The sequence below is a fragment of the Pan paniscus genome, chromosome 3 (genome assembly GCF_029289425.2).
Source record: "Pan paniscus chromosome 3, NHGRI_mPanPan1-v2.0_pri, whole genome shotgun sequence".
Lineage (NCBI taxonomy): Eukaryota > Metazoa > Chordata > Mammalia > Primates > Hominidae > Pan > Pan paniscus.
Window position 1 is genome coordinate 110,984,505 of NC_073252.2, and position 19,233 is coordinate 111,003,737.

The window sequence follows — 19,233 nt, forward strand, 5'->3', positions numbered from 1 at the left end:
TGATTTCTCCACTGAAGCCAACCATTTTTAAACCAGTGTTGACTATTCCTTCAAATAAAAATTCTAGATTCCATATTTGGAAATTAATTTAAAATTAACTTGAGAAAAGACCTTGAAAATAATAAAAACAAATGAAAGAGTTCATTTTCTTCTTTCTCCTGTCTAATGAACATAGACCTAAATAACTAAGCTCATGGCTTACTCAGACCTTTTTCCAAGAGAAAGAATTTTTTTGTAGTTGACACACCAGGAGATAAAAGGGGAGGAAGCAGAGGATGGTATTTTTCTCTGGGATGTGTCAGCTCCATGAAGAAATTGCTGCCCTACAGACCCTGATCCACGACTGTCAGTTCAGATATTTCATTATGGCTGAGAGGCAGTGAAAGAAATGACCACCGAGGAGGGTATTTTCAGCATTTCTAACACCTCACTTAGGGAAGGGAAAGGCATTACCTAAGCCTTGTGTGCTGCTTTCTAGCTCAACTCTAACCAAGTTGATGGGGGCTGTGAAGCCTTTCCTGTGGGTGTAGTCTCATTGTTTTTATTTAACAATGAGTGAAAGCAATAGTACAAAGACTTGAATATCTTTATGCATATTTTAATAATAATGAAAGTTAGGAAAGTAACTTCTTTAACAGAATACAGATGTGACATTAGTAATTAGGATTCCAAATACCACATATTGGAGTTAAGAAAAAAGGAGTTCCCTTTCAATTAAACTGATTGCTTAAATTTGTGTATTTACATATTTTCTTAGTGACATCCAAAATAATTTTAAACTATTTATAATTTTCTCATTTTGTTAGTTGTTATTTACATTATTACTAAGATGAACATGCATATACAATTTCTTCTTTTTTCTCCCTCTGGCCCCATAAAAACCCAATTTTCTTAGCCATTAGCATTGATGAGAGGATTCTAAACAAGGTTTTCTCTGTAGGATTGGGTACAACGTAGGCACCTAACAGAGTGAACTATTTTATGAATACTAGAAATAAGTTATAAGTAGTATGAGAATTATATTACTTCTTCTGCATTTCTAATATCCATCACATCTTCAGTTTTAGTAGTGGTGTCTTAGTTCCCATCTTCATTTTCTCTGCTTTTCATCAATCCATCCCTGTAGCCAGAGCAAGTTTTCAAATATTAAACTTAATCACATCCTTTGTCCATATCTGCACACCATGATGACTCTGGATTGCTGTCATTAGTTTTCCATCCTGCATCCCCTATATGATTATAAGATCTGTGAGTGCAGGAACAGTGTCTCTTTCACCTTTGAACGACCCCCTGCACACTGTAGACTCAAAAACCACAGGCTGAATGAATGAATGAATGAATGATATAGCTATTTTGGGAGGTCATCTCTCCATATAGACCAAAATTTTGGTGTTGTTTTTGTATTACTGGCCACATTTCATGAGGCTCTTAAAAAAGTCTTTTGTGGAAATTTTCAAATATGGACCAAAGTAAGGAGAATAATATAAGGCATCTCATGTATCCACTTAGCTTCAAAAATCGTCATCATTTTACTAATTTTGTTCCATCTATCTTCCACCCCACATTTTTTTTTGTTTCATTTTTCTGGAGCATTTTAAAGTCAACACCAGACATTATGTCATTTTACCTGTGAATATTTTATTATGCCTCTAACTAGTAAGACATTAAAAAAAACCATATCCACCATTCCATTATTACCTCTCTTTAAGATAGTTTAATATCAAATATCTAATATCCTTATCTCCCTGATTATCTCCTATCTCAAACTTGCCTTTTTTTCTCAATTGGTTTGTTCAGATTAGGATCCAAACATGGTCTGTACATTGCTTTTGGTTATGGTGAAGCATTATTTAACCTTCACATATAGGGGAGTGTGATTTATGTCAAAGATGGTAAGTGATGATCTGCATAAAGAATGTATTTCCTGATAGACACCGGGGACTTCAAAAGCGGGGGAAAGGGAACAAGGGAGATAGGTTAAAATTTATCTATTGGGTACAATGTTCACTATTTGAACTTACCTTGAGAAATCCTGCTTTGTATATTTGCTTAAGCCAATATTAACCCAACTTAACACTTTCCTTCAAGTCTCCCTCTTTCCATCTTTCTCCTTCCCCCCAATTTCCATTTCTATTCTGTCCTCTTAATTATGTCAAAACTCAGCTTAAGTTTCATCACCTCTGTAAAGATTACCCTCCACCAAGCCCTTTAATGCCTGACCCACCAATATGCCATTTAGTTTACATTGCCTTGATTTATAAAACCAACTATGCGTAAGACCAAGGCTTTATGAAGCAGGAAAACCTAGATTTGGTTTTCATTCCTGCCATTGAGCAATATGGTGTTGGACAAGAACCTCACTTTCCTTGTCTACAGAATGTGGATAATAGGAGGGTTTTCATGAGGTTGTTTTGAATACCAGTTGAGATAATGTATGTAGTCAATATAATTTTTGGTACTTGGGAACATACTATAAGTTATAAGTTTTTATTATTAACTCTTTTGGTTTAATTATGTCATCTCCAACTACATTGGAAGGCACCTATATAATGCCTTATACACTGTTAGCACTTCATACCTTTTTGTAGGGAGTCATTTTTTTTGGGTATTAGAGTGACCACTTTTAGCCCCTGGGATTTCAACAGCCATCTAACTATTCATCCAATTATTCAGATATGGGTTTTTAGTAGTTGTGATTGGATAACTATAAGGTATAAATGCAAGCATACGTTCCAGAAAATGGCCAGAATGTGAGGGAAAGCAACTGTATCTATTATTTCGTATTTTAGTGCTTGTTAAAGTTAGGAGAAAAAAATACTAGGTTAAAATTAGTGAGTCTTCATCTTTATAGGAAGTTTTTAAATAAAGTTTAGGGAGGAAAGAGATGCTGATAAGCTGATGCTGAAAGTATCTGTCTAGTTAATTTTTTGTTACAAATGGTTTTCAGTGTTGTTTCTTTGCAACCTCAAAACAAAATCCCTGCCTTAAAAGAAGAAAAAGCCCAGGCATGGTGGCTCTGCCTGTAATCCCAGCATTTTGGGAGGCTGAGGCAGGCGGACCATGAGGTCAGGAGTTTGAGACCAGCCTGACCAACATGGTGAAACCCCGTCTCTACTAAAAATACAAAAATTAGCCGGGCACGGTGGCACGTGCCTGTAATCCCAGCTACTCAGGAAGGAGGCTGAGGCAGGAGAATTGCTTAAACCCAGGAGGCAGAGGTTGCAGTGAGCCAAGATCATGCCACTGCACTCCAGCCTGGGCGACAGAGTGAGACTCTGTCTCAAAAAAAAAAAAAAGGAAGAAGAAGAAAAAGAGATGTAATATATTTCACCATGGAAAGTTATTCAACAGCCAGAGGCCAGGAGAATCAAATTAAATTGAATTGTGAATCTGAAGGCAGGCAGGAAAGTGCATTTTAAACTGAGCTAAGCACAAGACACTGCATCATTAAGAGAGGAGAGTTACAGACTCACAGTGAAGAGGAGAACACTTAAATTGCTCTTGAGTTTCCTGGAGAAGAATAAACATGTATGCAAAAGCCCAGGAACTGGTTTTTCAGTTTCAAAAGGAAATAATGTGTGTTCTGTCAGTGGAGCTGAGTATTCAAAGGCTCTACAGATCATCCCAATGGGAGCTGGAAGCAAGGACTTGAAGCAGTAGCTTTGTGTCTTTGGCAGTCTCTTGAAATTGGGACTAAAATTAAAAGTAGCTGAGTGCAACCAGTTCTAAATGTCAGATGGAACACTTTGCTCAGCATGCTGTGCACAACATTGATTTTCCTATGTTCCACATTGTTGTGTGAGATGTTGAATCAGGTTCCTGTTGGCGCATTCACTAATATAAGAGCTGGAAAGCAACTTGGTCCACAATTAATATTCTGTGATGCTATTGTCTGTATGCCTTGGACTTTAATTGGGCCAGGTTTTTGTGAACCTCTTTTATTCTTTTGACACCTGGAGGCTATGTTCTTCTTATTTCAATTTGATTAGTCTTTTTCGTAGAAAGTTCTTATGAATGCTTAAATGTTGTCCTTTCTGAATTTGTACTAAGACACAGAGAGGATTGTTCACCACATACGAAGTGAACTATGGGAAGATTGTTTTCAAAGAAGTATTATGGTAGCTATCTGATAACTGTCATTACATACACAGTTCCAAGGGAATTTAAAAACAGGGTTGTGATTTCAGTGTCTGAATATGTGTTTATAATTTTAATAGCTCCTATTAAGGTTTATGTGAATGTGGACACCACATCTGTTGAAATTATAATCTTTTAATCTAGACAAAGAGTAGATCAAGTAAGATAGGGGGAAGAAAGAGGACTGTGGGCATTGAACAGGGTATGTGCCAGAGGGCTATTCCCGGGAGTTCAGAGAGCCTCCTGGAAACTGAAGAATGACACTTCCTTGACTCCATCCATAATAGCTCTAAATATTAATGGTTCACAAGAGAGAGAGTGAAAACCCTCTGGACAAGAAAATCCAGGAATTGTTTCACACTGGGCTATGGTCCTTAAACTTCCAGCTGCACCAAAATTATCTGGAAGCCTTGTTAAAACATATAGTATTGGGCCCCACTTCCAGTTTCTCATTGGAAGGTGGAGGGGAGCCCAATAATTTGCGTCTCTGACGAGTTTCCAGGTGATGCTCATTCTTCTGGTCTAGGAACCACTGGTATAAGGCAGTGATTCTTGCCATATTTTCCTATGCTTTAATATGCAGAGGGATCATCTTGGAGAGTTTGTAGAAAGTGTAGTCTTTAAAAATTATACTGAGATGGGACTCAACACTGAGATTTCTGAAAAAGCACCCTTAGTGATTCTGCTATAATTGGTCCAGGGATCCTAAGCCATTGCATCATTTCTAACACTTAGTATTTGAGTCTTTCATGTTTTCATAACCATTTATGGGCTTGAATGTCAGTGAATGGCTGTTAAAGTTCCAATATGCTTTGAAGAATAAGAGAAAATAAAGTAGAAGCATGGCCATATATTAGTGGCTTAATGATACCAGAGGTGAAATCAAATCTCATGAAAGTCTGATATATTGTGATTCAATAATGTGAGCAGTTAGCATAACCTGATGTAATATAACAAGATTTTGGCATTAAAAACTTGTCCAATCTCTTGATATTATGTAACATGTAAATAAATCAAATCTTTTGAAAGGAAGCAGCAAAATATAATAAAAAAAGAAGACTTCTGTGATGCATATATCCTGGCTCTGGCATTTACAATGCTGGTCAGGTCACGTAAACTTTACGATGTTTAGTTTTTCTTACCTGTAAAGGAGACTTAGTAATTCCTATTTTACCATGTGTCATGAAGGATAAATAGATATGATATATGATGAGATGTCTAGTGTAGCTTCTGACATATTGTAGATGTTTAACAAATGGCAATTATAAAAGGAAGAAGAAGGGATAGGCCACACACATCTGTCATTTCTTAGTTTTTGTCATTGACTGTTAGGTAGAGAATGCTTTTCCAATTTAATACTCTTTGGTCAGCAATTTCAGCCAATGCTTTTTCATGCATTTAGACAGACTCTGAAAGTAAACATAATCTCTCAAGATTCTTATGAATCTACTTATGATTGAATGGACATTCTCATATTTTAAAAAATCTATTTCTCTTACATATGAATAGGCTATTTTTCATCTTTTATCACATTCTGTTTTGGCTACTTTACTGAACTCTTGAAATGTTCAAATTTTTGCTTTGCTCTTTTGCATTTATAATAGTGGCTTTTTAAAATGAAGAACTCCATCAGTGCCTCCTATAAGCTTATTTTGATTTGAAATATGGAAACTGTTCTTAATGATAAATTGAAATGATTTCAAACTTCTAATATTTTCTCTTTTTTATCCTTTTAGGTAAGTAATGAAAAGAGACATGAAGAATTGATATTTCAAATGACCACCATGTTGCAAAAGGTACTTTTGGTATTTTAAATATTACTTTAAAGGAATCTTATAAAAAGACACGGAGGTTAGAATGTAATTAAGTACTATTTTGGTAAAAACAATTTTTATGAAAACAGATTTAAAGATGTTATAGCATTAACAATTTTTTAATTATAAGAAATGTAATATACTATAAGACTTTTCTTTCTGTAGTCTAGGCAATTATCATTGGTATCATTTGGGAATGAAAAGGTAAATAGATTGTCTCTTCCTCAAGATATTCATTGCTGGAAAAAGGGAGGTGGAGGAAAGAAATCTGAATACAATAGACATAATAAACACATTGGGATTTGTTCACCAAAGTCATCTATTTTCTCTAAGGGCTTATGAATTTGTTTTCTGTGATCAGAACATTATCTTCATAATTACTTATAAAATTGATTGCTATAAGGTTGTCAATAAAGTGATTTGATTCTAAATAATTCAAATAGATTGCATCCATGTGGAGAATTCTCCAGATTCTACATTTAAATCAAGGGGAAGGAGGGAAGAAGGAAATATTAGACTTAAATGATAGAATGTAAAAATTCTTAGTCTATTTATATCGCACACATGATTTGGGGAAATCTGCTTGTATTTTTAAGTCGTGAATCTCATCTAGAAGAATTCGTTTCTTTTCTAGAAGGAATCTATGAAATATTGTGAAAATCATCTCATTTGGTTACAGAGGAAACAATTACATGGTGAACTATTAGATGAGTTGTATGACACCATTAACATTGACAATCATGCAAATATCCATGATGTTTCAGGTGCAATAAATAACATATGGTGCCTTTGTACTAGATTAGTAATTTAATCCAAGAACAGAAGATATGCCAGAATGCCAAAAGAGGAGAAATCAACTTAGCTTTTTAATAAAATTGCAATTTTTAAAGCATTTCTCATTTTGCTTAGAAATTTCCTCAAGGCCTTACAAAATTCAGGTCATGTACTATTGAAGATAAGATAAAAGGAGCGGGGAATAACTTAAAATTTTATCCTCTTTGAATGATAATTATTTAACATACATTTTCTATACTTCATGGCTATTCTTTTGAGCGCTAAAGGAGAAATAGACAATTTTATTAATGTTGATAATGAGATAACATTAATCAGCTTAGGCTATTTTCTTTTTGTTTTTGTTTTGTTTTTTGAGACAGGGTCTCCCTCTGTCACCCAGGCTGGAGTGCAGTGGCACAATCATGGCTCAGTGCAGCCTACACCTTCCGGGCTCAAGTGATCCTCCCACCTCAGCCTGCTGAGTAGCTGGAACTACAGACTTGCACCACCATGCCCGACTAATTTTTAATTTTTTTGTAGAGATGGGTTCTGACTATGTTGCCCAGTCTGGTCGTGAGCTCCTGAGCTCAAGTGATCTGCCCACCTCAGCCTCCCACAGTGCTGGGATTATAGGCATGAGTCACTGCGCCTGGCCAGCTTGGGCTATTTTTAGAAGGGCAGATATTACTCTGCTTTATTACATAATTAATATTATTATATGAATATATTCCAATACATTTTGCTTCATTTGAGACTTCCAGGTATAAAAGCTAAGTCAGAAATTGGATAGATGAATCTTAGAAGCTCAGAGGAAAGATCTGTGATTATAGTATGATAAAGGAGAACCAATTCCACTTCTTGACAAAGAAGGGAAGAATAATGATTTGGTAGTGAGTGTCAAATGTTGCTGACAGGTCAAGAAAGATGAATGCATCAACAAACCAACTGGAGTTTTACATATAAATGTCCTCAGTAACTTTGGCAAGGGAAGTTTCGGTAGAGAAGCAGGGGTAGATACCAGACCGGATTAGTTTGAGAAGTAAATAAGAGATAAGGGGATAGAGTTAGCAAAAAAGATAGCTTTTTGAAAATTTTGTCAGGAAATAAAAGTGCAGAGAATCCAGCGTCTGGATAGGGAAGTTGGGATGAGAGAGTCTTGAACATGTTTACATTTTAATGGGAACAGTGCAGAAGAAGGAGAGAGATTGGAGGTATGGGTTTCTGAAAAGGAAGGAAGTGATGGAGGAGGTGGTCTAGGAAGAGGGATTACCTATAGCCAGTGGGAAGGACAACATGCACATTAACACAGCTAAGGCAATCTCTGTAGGATGCGTGCAGATACAGATAGGTTTGTAGATTTGGTAGGGAAAACTGAAGGGGATGTCAAGAAAAATTTGTATTTTCTCTGTGAAGAAGATGTGGCCAGGGTAGTTAATGAGGATTTGAGGAAAAGGGCAAGGATCGAAGTATCGTTTGTGGAGAATGAGAGAGAGAGAGAGGTCAATATTAGATTAGGCAAGTATTGATGACTGGGAATTTGTAGTATCATCAAACTCCTTAAATTTATAAGTGTATTATGTACATGAATATTACTCCCTAAAAATCAGAAATCAGGGATCATCTGTTTTGAGGGAAGGTATAAGAAAGATTTGACTCTTCTTAGGTCCTCAGTTTTGGTATGTGTCCTAATAACAGCATTTTCATGGCAAAATTTAAGAACACTTTTTGACCTTGAAGAAAGGATTACTTTAACACTACAAAATATATGTGCTTTTTGCCATGACTGAAGAGAGCCTGCTGTCCTTACTCAGGTGTCCTTAGGTAGGCACATTCTTTCTGCTCTGCTAAGCATTCTTTGGACAGTAGAGTTAGACTGAAAGTGTTAAACAGGCCCTGAAGATGAAAGACTTCAGTTTGCTGACTTTGAATTATAAGAAGGTTAATATGTCCATTTAACTAGAAACTCTAAATTTCTGCGTCCCATTTGACTTTTAGGAGTGTTTACTTGAGGGCATAGAGCTCTTTGTATGACTGAAGGGATCTTTTAGTTCAGGTACTTAAATTTTTTTTTTTGTTAGCTGCAAAACCATTTTGAAAAATAAAACCTGGCATTAGCAAAGAGAACTATTCTGATTACAGTGGGCATGCAGGATGTGGAACCCACCCACTTATCCCTCTTCTTTCCCCTCCTCCTCATCCTACTTTCAGGAAGTTCCCCTGAGACATCCTCATTGAATCTGGGGGCTCCATTGAACATTGTTTGAAAAGTACAATTCTAGGTGATCACAACTATATTGAATTTCATCAAAACATGAAATTCTTATGATAAATTAACTGTTGTTTGAGGATAATTTTTTTCTTTACAATTAAAACAGGCAGGTTAGTATCTACTTTAACCTAAAGTATAAATTCTTACCTTATATTGATAATTTTAGTGATAGTAGATACTAATTTTATCAAGGAAGCTCAACAAAAATCACTGCTAAATATATTACAAATCTGGGATTTGAAAAGCCAAGCCCTTCTTTTAATTAATTTTGCTGATCAGGATTACCAAAGTTCGTTAATGTGGAGCCCTTCACTAAGCTCATGAGTAGAACTGTTCTTCATTATCCTCAAAGGATAGACATATGACTGTGGCAGAGAGGATTAAGTGCCTTGATATTGAGCAGCCATGAAAGCATGTAGTATGAGTTACCAGGATGTTGCTTTTCCATTAGGGTATGACTTTGCCTAGGGCTGAAAACCTCCATAAAGATGGGATAGAAGTTTTCAAGAAAACCATACTTTTATGTTGGAAAGCAGAGTATTGATAAGGTAGAAAAGCCAATATAAGAAATGGTTAAAAGAGGGTTAAACTGGAGTATGAAGAACTTGCTAACAGAGTTATAAAGACAAATTAAAGAGGGCAGTTTAACTTGAGTTATTGTTGATAGTCAGCAATGCAATGAGGTGGATATTATAACTTGGTTTTACATTTGATGAAATGGAGGCTCATACAGGTTAAGTAACTTGTCAAACTCATACTGCAAATCACCAGCAAATGTGGCAGAGCCAAAATTCAGATCCAGATCATTTTATTTTAAGACCAAAATGGGCTGGTGAAGTCATACCCAACAAACAGACAGCTAGGATGAGATGTAGTTGAGACTGGGAGAGACATAGCAAGAAAAGGGCTGGTCTTCAAAATCAGAGAGTGCTACTCAAGTCAAATACCTGCAATGGCTCACTGAGAAAAAAGTGGCTTTGAGAGTCCAGTGAAGGTTTATATCCTTAGAACCTGCTTCCTGTTTAGTCACTTCCTCTCAACCTTCCCTCTAAATACTATAATGATTAGAGGACTGTCTCTGCAGGGCTTAGGACTTATGCCACCAAAAGCTGTTAATATTGAGGTGAGATAGGAAGATCTCTGGCTGGCTGAGGACTCCCCATGGTTTTCCTGACTTTGTAAGTCTGGCGCATTGATTGGGGGTGGGGGGGCCTTTCATTCTGAAACTCATTTCCTGCTGAAGGTGAAGCAGCTCAGTCTGGCCAGTGTCCCTGCCATCTTCTATTCTGCTGTATAGCCCTGAACCACACATTAAGATCTGTACCTACTGGCACATGAAATCTTGTTCTAGTTATATAGAAGAAAATCACAAAAGGAAATGAGAATAATTAAAAGGGTTAAATATGAAATCATATGGACCAGATGTAAAATTTTGTCTCAAGTTTTTAAAAGTTATTTTCAAGGCCTAGGAGGACCACTGGGACGACTGGAAGAAAATAGCGAAGACTAAACTTTTTAGATACTGGGGAATAGAATACCTTGCATTAACATGATTATTGATAAGTGTATATTTCTGTTTGCATGTGATGCCAAAAATCTTTTGTATACTTCAGTGGTGTTAATTTCCCATCTACTTGTGTAAACTAGGTGTAATCTTTGAGCCATTTCCTGAAGTGATGGAATATTCACCCTTTGTTCTGGTCAATAATTGTAACATAATTTGCTTAAATTTAGATAACTGAAGCTTGGTATTTTCTGGAATTCTTTTTCCTGAAGAACATACATAATTGGGAGTAATGATAGAGTTAAGTTTGTTCATCTTAATCCATTTATTGTTTCTAACCATCAAATCAAATGGGAGATTTCTCGTCTCTCATCTAAACTTAATAGATATCTTATCCTTGTATTACTGTAACTGTATTTTATATGCAGTTCTTGTGACCACAGAAAATAATTCTCTTTTGTTTCCTACTATTTTTTTGTTTTGTTTTGTTTTGGGTTAAAATGGTTTATAATCTACATTAAAACTCTTTTCTGTCCTTATATGAAGAAAGATGAAAATGAAAACTCAATAAACCAAAGTAGCACGGATTTTTCTGAAAGAAAAGAACTGAATTTTTGGGAAAAAGTATTCACTCTGTGATGAGCATTTCTGTACCCTACCTGGAACCAATTCCTTATTTTGTGGTCAGTCTATGTATAGCAGAGACTGTGTCGAAGGTAATGGTATCTGATAAAAGTGAACAAAGTTCTAATGAGCTCATTCATTTTTTTACTTTTTTCAAAGCAAATATTTTTTTCTTCCTTTCCCACAATTTCTCTATTTAAATCATACACATTAATTGTAATTCTAGAAATGCTAGTAATTCTCTATTATAGTTACTATGATGGTCATAGAATTAATTAAGGGTACAACAGTGAAATTTGTGTTAATTATTATTAACCATATTCTTTAGTGTTAAAAATTTTGCAAACAAATAAATAATAGAATAAGCATAAGTTGCTACAAACTTATATGAATCACAGTGATCTCCAATGTCTGCGTTTACATGCTTAGAGGCAAAACATATAAAGAAACAGGAACTTAGCCTAATCAGTGAACTAAATCTGAAAATACTGATCTCACAGAAAAGATCATGCCCTCCTCAGCGTGAATCTGGCCCTCTTCATTTTGCTTTCCTCAGCTGGGGCTGTTCAGTGGTGCAAAGAAAACATTGTAAAATGCTTACGGCTTTTAGAAGTGCTTCTGAGTTCTTTAAATAATGGTAAGAGTTGCAAATCTTATAGGAAGGACCTGTCACAGAAAAGCTTCATTCAGTTGCACAGGGAATGGTGAACTCGTTACTGAGAGCTGCTCTAAAGAGAAACACTTATAAGAAAGGGGTACTGAAGTATTCATTATCGTAAAACTTAAAGAGAACAAATGTGTGTTTCATTGCACATCTAAACCTAATATCTGTAAAGGGGGTCTGTGGCAGCCAGCAGAGGGAGAAAGTGAAATTCTGCAGACGGATAAAAAGGAACTTTCAACACCCAGCTTATTTTTTTGGCAGAGATTCAATGCACTGGGAATTGTCCAGCAAAATGGGTTGCACTTGGCAGATCTGCAAATATGCATATTTCTGCTCAGTACAATCAGGCAAACATAGAGACTTCCAGAGGAACTAATTATCTTTTGTCTTTTTTACCTTAGAAAGAGGATAATATTTGTAAGACAACTATTAAGAGATTTCAGAGGCAATGTTTAAAAAAATGTTGAAAGAGAATTCTATATTTAGCCTTCTTTTAAAAAGTTTTTAATACCCATTTGTGCTCCCAAAATAATTTATCATAATTGGCAGAAGCTCAAACCATTTGGTTTATAATTTGAAGACTTTTGTTTATTATTTGCCTTTTTTTTTTTTTTTTTTTTTTAAGATGGAGTCTCGCTCTGTCGCCAGGCTGGAGTGCAGTGGCACAATCTCAGCTCACTGCAACGTACGACTCCCGGGTTCAAGCAATTCTCCAGCCTCAGCCTCCCGAGTAGCTGGGATTCCAGGCATGAGCCACCATGCCCAGCTAATTTTTGTATTTTTAGTAGAGACTTTAGTAGAGACGGGGTTTCACCATGTTGGCCAGGATGGTGCTTTTTTTTTTTTTTTTTTTAGAGATGGTATATCTCGGCTGGGCGCAGTGGCTCATGCCTGTAATCCCAGCACTTTGGGAGGCCAGGGCGGGCGGATCACGAGGTCAGGAGATATAGTTAACTAATCTAGTTAGCCATCCTGGCTAACACGGTGAAACCCCGTCTCTACTAAAAATACAAAAAATTAGCCGGGCGTGGTGGTTGGCACCTGTAGTTCCGCATACTCGGGAGGCTGAGGCAGGAGAATGGCGTGAACCTGGGAGGCGGAGCGTGCAGTGAGCGGAGATCGAACCACTGCACTCCAGCCTGGGCAACAGAGCGATATATCTCACTATGTTGCCCAAGCTGGACTTGAACTCTTGGGCTCAAGAGATCCTCCCACTTCAGCCTGTTGAATAGCTGGGACTATGGGTGCGTGCCCACACCTGGCTGCCATTATCAATATATTTTTAAACAAACTCTCTTGCTATGTTTTTCCTTATTATGTTGTCATTGACACTAGGGAGAAGCTAAAGTTGCTCTATATAATATATTTTGTCAGGTCATTGAGATAAAAAAAGAAAAAAGCTATCTACATCAGATATTTAGAGAATATTCGAGTTAGCTAGAAAAATAGTTTAAGTTTTTAAAGTGAGTTAGCTAAAAATACATCTATTTAATTGATTATTGTGCTAATAATTATGTCTTCTTTGTTGTTAAGAAACTGATGTGGGCCAGGCGTGATTGCTCACGCCTGTAATCCCAGCACTTTGGGAGGCTGAGGCAGGTGGATCACGAGGTCAGGAGATCGAGACCATCCTGGCTAACACAGTGAAACCCCGTCTCTACTAAAAATACAAAAAATTAGCCGGGCGTGGTGGTTGGCACCTGTAGTTCCGCATACTCGGGAGGCTGAGGCAGGAGAATGGCGTGAACCTGGGAGGCGGAGCGTGCAGTGAGCGGAGATCGAACCACTGCACTCCAGCCTGGGCAACAGAGCGATATATCTCACTATGTTGCCCAAGCTGGACTTGAACTCTTGGGCTCAAGAGATCCTCCCACTTCAGCCTGTTGAATAGCTGGGACTATGGGTGCGTGCCCACACCTGGCTGCCATTATCAATATATTTTTAAACAAACTCTCTTGCTATGTTTTTCCTTATTATGTTGTCATTGACACTAGGGAGAAGCTAAAGTTGCTCTATATAATATATTTTGTCAGGTCATTGAGATAAAAAAAGAAAAAAGCTATCTACATCAGATATTTAGAGAATATTCGAGTTAGCTAGAAAAATAGTTTAAGTTTTTAAAGTGAGTTAGCTAAAAATACATCTATTTAATTGATTATTGTGCTAATAATTATGTCTTCTTTGTTGTTAAGAAACTGATGTGGGCCAGGCGTGATTGCTCACGCCTGTAATCCCAGCACTTTGGGAGGCTGAGGCAGGTGGATCACGAGGTCAGGAGATCGAGACCATCCTGGCTAACACAGTGAAACCCCGTCTCTACTAAAAATACAAAAAATTAGCCGAACGTGGTGGCGGGCTCCTGTAGTCCCAGCTACTTGGGAGGCTGAGGCAGGAGAATGGTGTGGACCCGGGAGGTGGAGCTTGCAGTGAGCCAAGATTGTGCCACTGCACTCCAGCCTGGGTGACAGAGCGAGACTCTGTTTCAAAAAAAAAAAAAAAAAAGAAACTGATGTGGCACTTTAGGGACGGCAAGTGCAGTTCAAAACAAATTTTCCACTTTCTGATGAATATTTTTTAAGTGACAATTGGAAAAAAAGGAGGAACCGGTTATGTCAGCCAGTTGTTTCCAAACATACTTGTTTTCTATGAAAAGATGACCAAACCCTGATACCCTGATAAAACATATTACTTTAGAAGCCATTTATTCCTACTTAAAAGTTCCCAAGCAAAATTTCACTCGTGTAATATTGAATTTAAGAAAATTAATCTAGTTGCCATTTTTTGAGTGGGGTAAGGGGTGGTGTATATTATGATTTTCCTATCCCTCCCATTTTCTTATCTTTTAAATGGGGAATCCCAAAGTAAAAATATGTATTCCTAGAAAAGTAACCTGGAAAATATCACACAATTATGAGAGCTTAATAGAGGATAGCCCACACTATGGTTTCTAGAAGACCAAATTTGTGAGCAGCCTAATTTATTTTGATATTATTAGGAAGAAGTCAGCCATGTGACCAGAGTGAAGTAGAGATATGTATATGTAAATTAAATAATTTTTAGGTTCTAGTCCCAGTTACTTGGGAGGCTGAGGTGGAAGGATAGCTAGAGCCCAGGAGTTCAAGTCCAGCCTGGGCAACATAGTGAGACCATGTCTCTAAAATAAATAAATAAATAAATATTAAAAAATAATTTTGAGGTTCTAGAAATGACTACATCTAGGAAGACATGATGTAATGAATGTTGATGGGGGTGGTGTGGGGTAGGGGAAGCACTAGACTGAAAATCCGCTGAAGTCTCTAAGGTTTTTTCCAAATTTATAATTTTATGTTATAATATGTAGATGATTGGAACAAAGTGCACTACATAGGCTCAGGATGCCTATGTAACCGTAAAAAAACTCATATTAGCTCGAGTGGTAGAGTACAGAGTTCCTCATATCTATTGTTGCTAGGATCAATCCCATTCTAACCATCCAAATTATTTGATAATAGCATAGTGCTATATTAAATATTACTTGAATATTAAAATTTATGTAAATGGCCAGTAATGGGTACTTAATTACCTTTCTGTAATGTAGAGTTTTATGGTAAAATGAAGCTTATTGTAAAGGATTTTGACTAGTGTAATTATTTTTCCTGTTGAATATGTAAAGTCAATATTATCAGTCTCTCTGTGTTACCTAGGCTTGCCTTGAACTCCTGGGCTCAAACGATCCTACCACCTCAACCTCCTGTACACAGTATATTTTAATGTTAAAACAATTGATTTTACTTTGGACTTTTACTTATTCCAAACTTTCTTAATACTGTGTTTCTGATCAGGATTAATTTTTGAATAATACATTTTGAAACTATACATTTTTGGATTTTGCTCAGTTAAGTTTTGGAATCTGTATATGAGTTTAATACCTTGAATTCTCTGGATGGTTAAAAATATGTTTATAGCCTCTCTTTCCCTCATTTGTACAAATTTACAGATTGCCTCATCTATAAACTTGTTAGATATGCATCATAAAGTTGTACAGATATACCTGTTTTTGTTCAGTAACTTGAAAGCCCTATTTGGAAATCATAGAGAAGTTATAACATAGTGCATGGACTAGAGTTTGAAAGAGATCCAAACCTTATAAAAATGAGTCAATTTGCCATGGAATTTAGATAAATACAGCATTTTGAAATATTTTTTCTCTATATATTTTTAAATATTAGATAACTTTTCATGGATATTCATCCTGTCTTTTTTTTGATGGGAATATTTTGTTGAGTAATAGTAACATCTATAATTCTTACTTTCTACTAAGGAACTCAGGCACATCACACTTTGAGATAGTTTTTTTGGGGTTTCTTTTCAGGTAGATTTTTATTATCCTCCTTTTGTGAAAGTGGATACTGGGGCTTCTGTAACTTGTTTGGGTCATATCAGTGGTGGTTCAAGTAGACTTCAAATCCACCTGTCTGACTCCAAAACTCATGCTTTTAATCATGAAGTCAAACTGTAATTTACATATCTAAATACATCTATAATTGTTTTATATAAAGATAATAATGAAAAACCCATTTGTGTTACTGTTATTATATCAGTCATTTACAGAATTGGCGTAGGGTAAAATTAGGTGTGCATATCGTATCTAAAGTGAACTAAAATCTGGCTGGGCATCGTGGCTCACGCCGGTAATCCCAGTACTTTGGGAGGCTGAGGTGGGCAGATCACTTGAGGCCAGGAGTTGGAGACCAGCCTGGCCAACATGATGAAACCCCGTCTCTATTAAAAATACAAAAAAATTAGCCGGGCATGGTGGCACAAGCCCGTAATCCCAGCTACCCTGGAGGCTGAGGTAGAAGAATCACTTGAACCCAGAGGAGGATGGCGCCACTGCACTCCAGCCTAGGTGACAGAGCAAGACTCTGTCTCAAAAAAAAAAAAAAAAAAAAAATAAGAAAAGAAAAAAATAGTGAACTAAAATCTGATTTTTCCCTTATTTGCTTACTTTTCTTTCTGTGATCTGAGGAAAACAAAAGGACCCAGCCCATGTGGCTTCATATTGGGAAGAAGAGGCACCCACTGTTTCCTAAAATTTAGAGCTAGAAGGGGCTGGAAAGAGCCGATCCTACCCCTGTTTTTTTAGAATCAAATTCCTGTATCACAGTTGAAATGATTGTCAAAGGTAAGAACATAATGTTTGTCTGTTGGGGGAAAAGTCTGTTGGGGATACCTGAAGGAATACATGAATTTGAAGATGTGAATTCTAATTTTTGGAAAGCTTAATGCAGCAGAGGCTGATATAATAGCAAGTGACGGCTGCCTCTGGGGCTGAGTCCCCATGACTACTGCTTTCTCCTGAATAATTACTGGAAAATACATCTAAACTAAAGTTTATGACTAAATTTAGGGCCTATATGTTCTGATTTTCCCCAGATAATAAGGCTATGAGTTCTACTGAATTGAACTGAGTTACAGAAATTAGATTTTCATGCCTTTCCTAGTTGTTACTGTTCTTTATACAGCTTACATATTTTTTAGATCAGGGATCTTCTTAACTTCAAGGTCCTCAGGGACTCAAAGTTCATGATGGGAGCTCAGCAAATGTACTGGGATAGACAGATAAATGGTATTTGTGTACGTCAAACTTGATCTAAAGACCACTTTACCAAGAACACGAGGCCCAACAGAAAAATAAGACTTTAAATAGATGTTTTTAAAGGATAAGTTTCAAAGAAAAATATAAAATGGGGTCTATTTAAAATTTTAAAGACTGGTAGCAAGATAGTATGAATTATTTTTTCATTTGGCCAGGTGCAGTGGCTCATCCCTATAGTCCCAACACTTTGGGAGGCCGAGTTGGGTGGATCGCTTGAGTCCAGGAGTTCAACACCAGCCTCGGCAATGGGGTGAATCCCCGTCTCTACAAAAAATATACAAAAAAATTAACTGGGCATGGTGGCATACACCTGTAGTCTCAGCTATTTGGAAGGCTGAGGTGGGAGGAGCCCTTGAGCCTGGGAGGAAGAGGCTGCAGTAAGTCGAGATTGCACCACTGCACTGCAGCCTGGGCAACACAGTGAGACTCTGTTTCAAAAAATAAATAAATAAATAAATAATAAATACATTTTTTTCCATTTATTTTTGGATTTAATCTTGAGTTTGCTTTCATTATTGAGGCTTTGCAATTTTATTTCTGGGCACATGAATTTGCTTAGTGTAATTATTATATAAGTATATACTCACTATAACATTTGTCTTTTATCACAGAATTTTATATACGGAACATAAAAAATTAATATATGCAAAAAGTTTTCCATTCCTGCGTAACTCTTTGGTGTTTTTAATTGTCAGATATTATTGATATTTAGATGCTCCATTGAGAAAAACTGTTGTGTGAGTTTCATTAAGATAAAAAGTTAAACTACCTAGTAAAAATATATTTGTTTTATAGCTTAAACAGGACCGTTTACTTGTGAATTTTGAATGTTACAATTCCTGAATTAATAAACCAGTCACATGAATCTGCAGGATTTTTGTGTTCTGACATGGTTCTGATGAGGAAATGGGCTAATATTAAACCTAATAGTTTATGGATATAAGTGACAAAAATCTGCCTTTTTCAGTTATTGAAAGTTACTGCACTAAATGCACTATACTAAAGCATCTTAATAACTGAGCAGGACTATGAGCCTCAGTGATAGAAAATAGGAGAATGTGGGGTTATTAATCAAAATCACCTTTAATGTGCATCATAATTCTACACCTAAATTACAGTTATGAAGCAGAGGAAACTGACCTGTAAAAACTTGAATAATCAATGCATAAATAAAATTCCTGCCTTCAATCTATTACATATTTAAGTATTTCAATGAAACATTTGTAGTCTGTATATTTGGTAGCAGTTTGGATAGCGATGTTACTGCGAGTAAAAGTGTCAACTTTCTACCAAGACGTCTTTCTCCTTAATGGCTGGGATTGAGTCCCTTTAATATCTCCCATTCCTAGCACAAGGTCAGACACATTAAAAAAGTAAAAAGCAAACAAAACCCCAAAACTCTGATACACATTTGTCAGATAAATGAATAGGTGAGAATTTATGAGAATATCTTCAACTAGTATAATAGCATCAGGATTTTCTATTCAATGTATTTTAATAAGCAATTTAATGATCAAATTATATATCTCATTATATATAAAGTACTGTGATAGATACTTCGGTGGCATTAAGATGTCTTAAACAGGGCCCTGATTTTAAGGAACTTAGAATCATAAAGAAAATATATAGGGACAACTTAAATTCCAGTGCCATAAATGCTAAGGGAGCAGAGAGGCATGGCTTGAATAAAGACCAGTGGATGTTCTGGAAATTAGGAAACGCATATGCAAAGGCAGGGGGATGTGAGAAACATGCAAATTCCAGAGCAGCAAGTCATTCCAGATAGCTAGACCTCACGGTTTGTGGACA

The 19,233-nt window shown here is 36.4% G+C and overlaps 1 protein-coding gene across 13 annotated transcripts in view; it reads left to right on the forward strand.

Annotated features, from left to right (window-relative positions):
• Positions 1 to 19,233, forward strand: part of ANK2 (ankyrin 2) — a 685,755-nt gene that overhangs the window by 198,991 nt on the left and 467,531 nt on the right. For 11 of the 13 annotated variants that reach the window (XM_063603575.1, XM_055111749.2, XM_055111741.2 and 8 more), the window contains exon 2: positions 5,874 to 5,933. The exons of the other annotated variants lie outside the window; for them this stretch is intronic. In XM_063603575.1, the coding sequence (XP_063459645.1) occupies positions 5,913 to 5,933 (21 nt within the window). In that variant the 5' untranslated portion in view covers positions 5,874 to 5,912. The remainder of the gene's footprint in view (positions 1 to 5,873; positions 5,934 to 19,233) is intronic. 13 annotated transcript variants of the gene reach the window in all.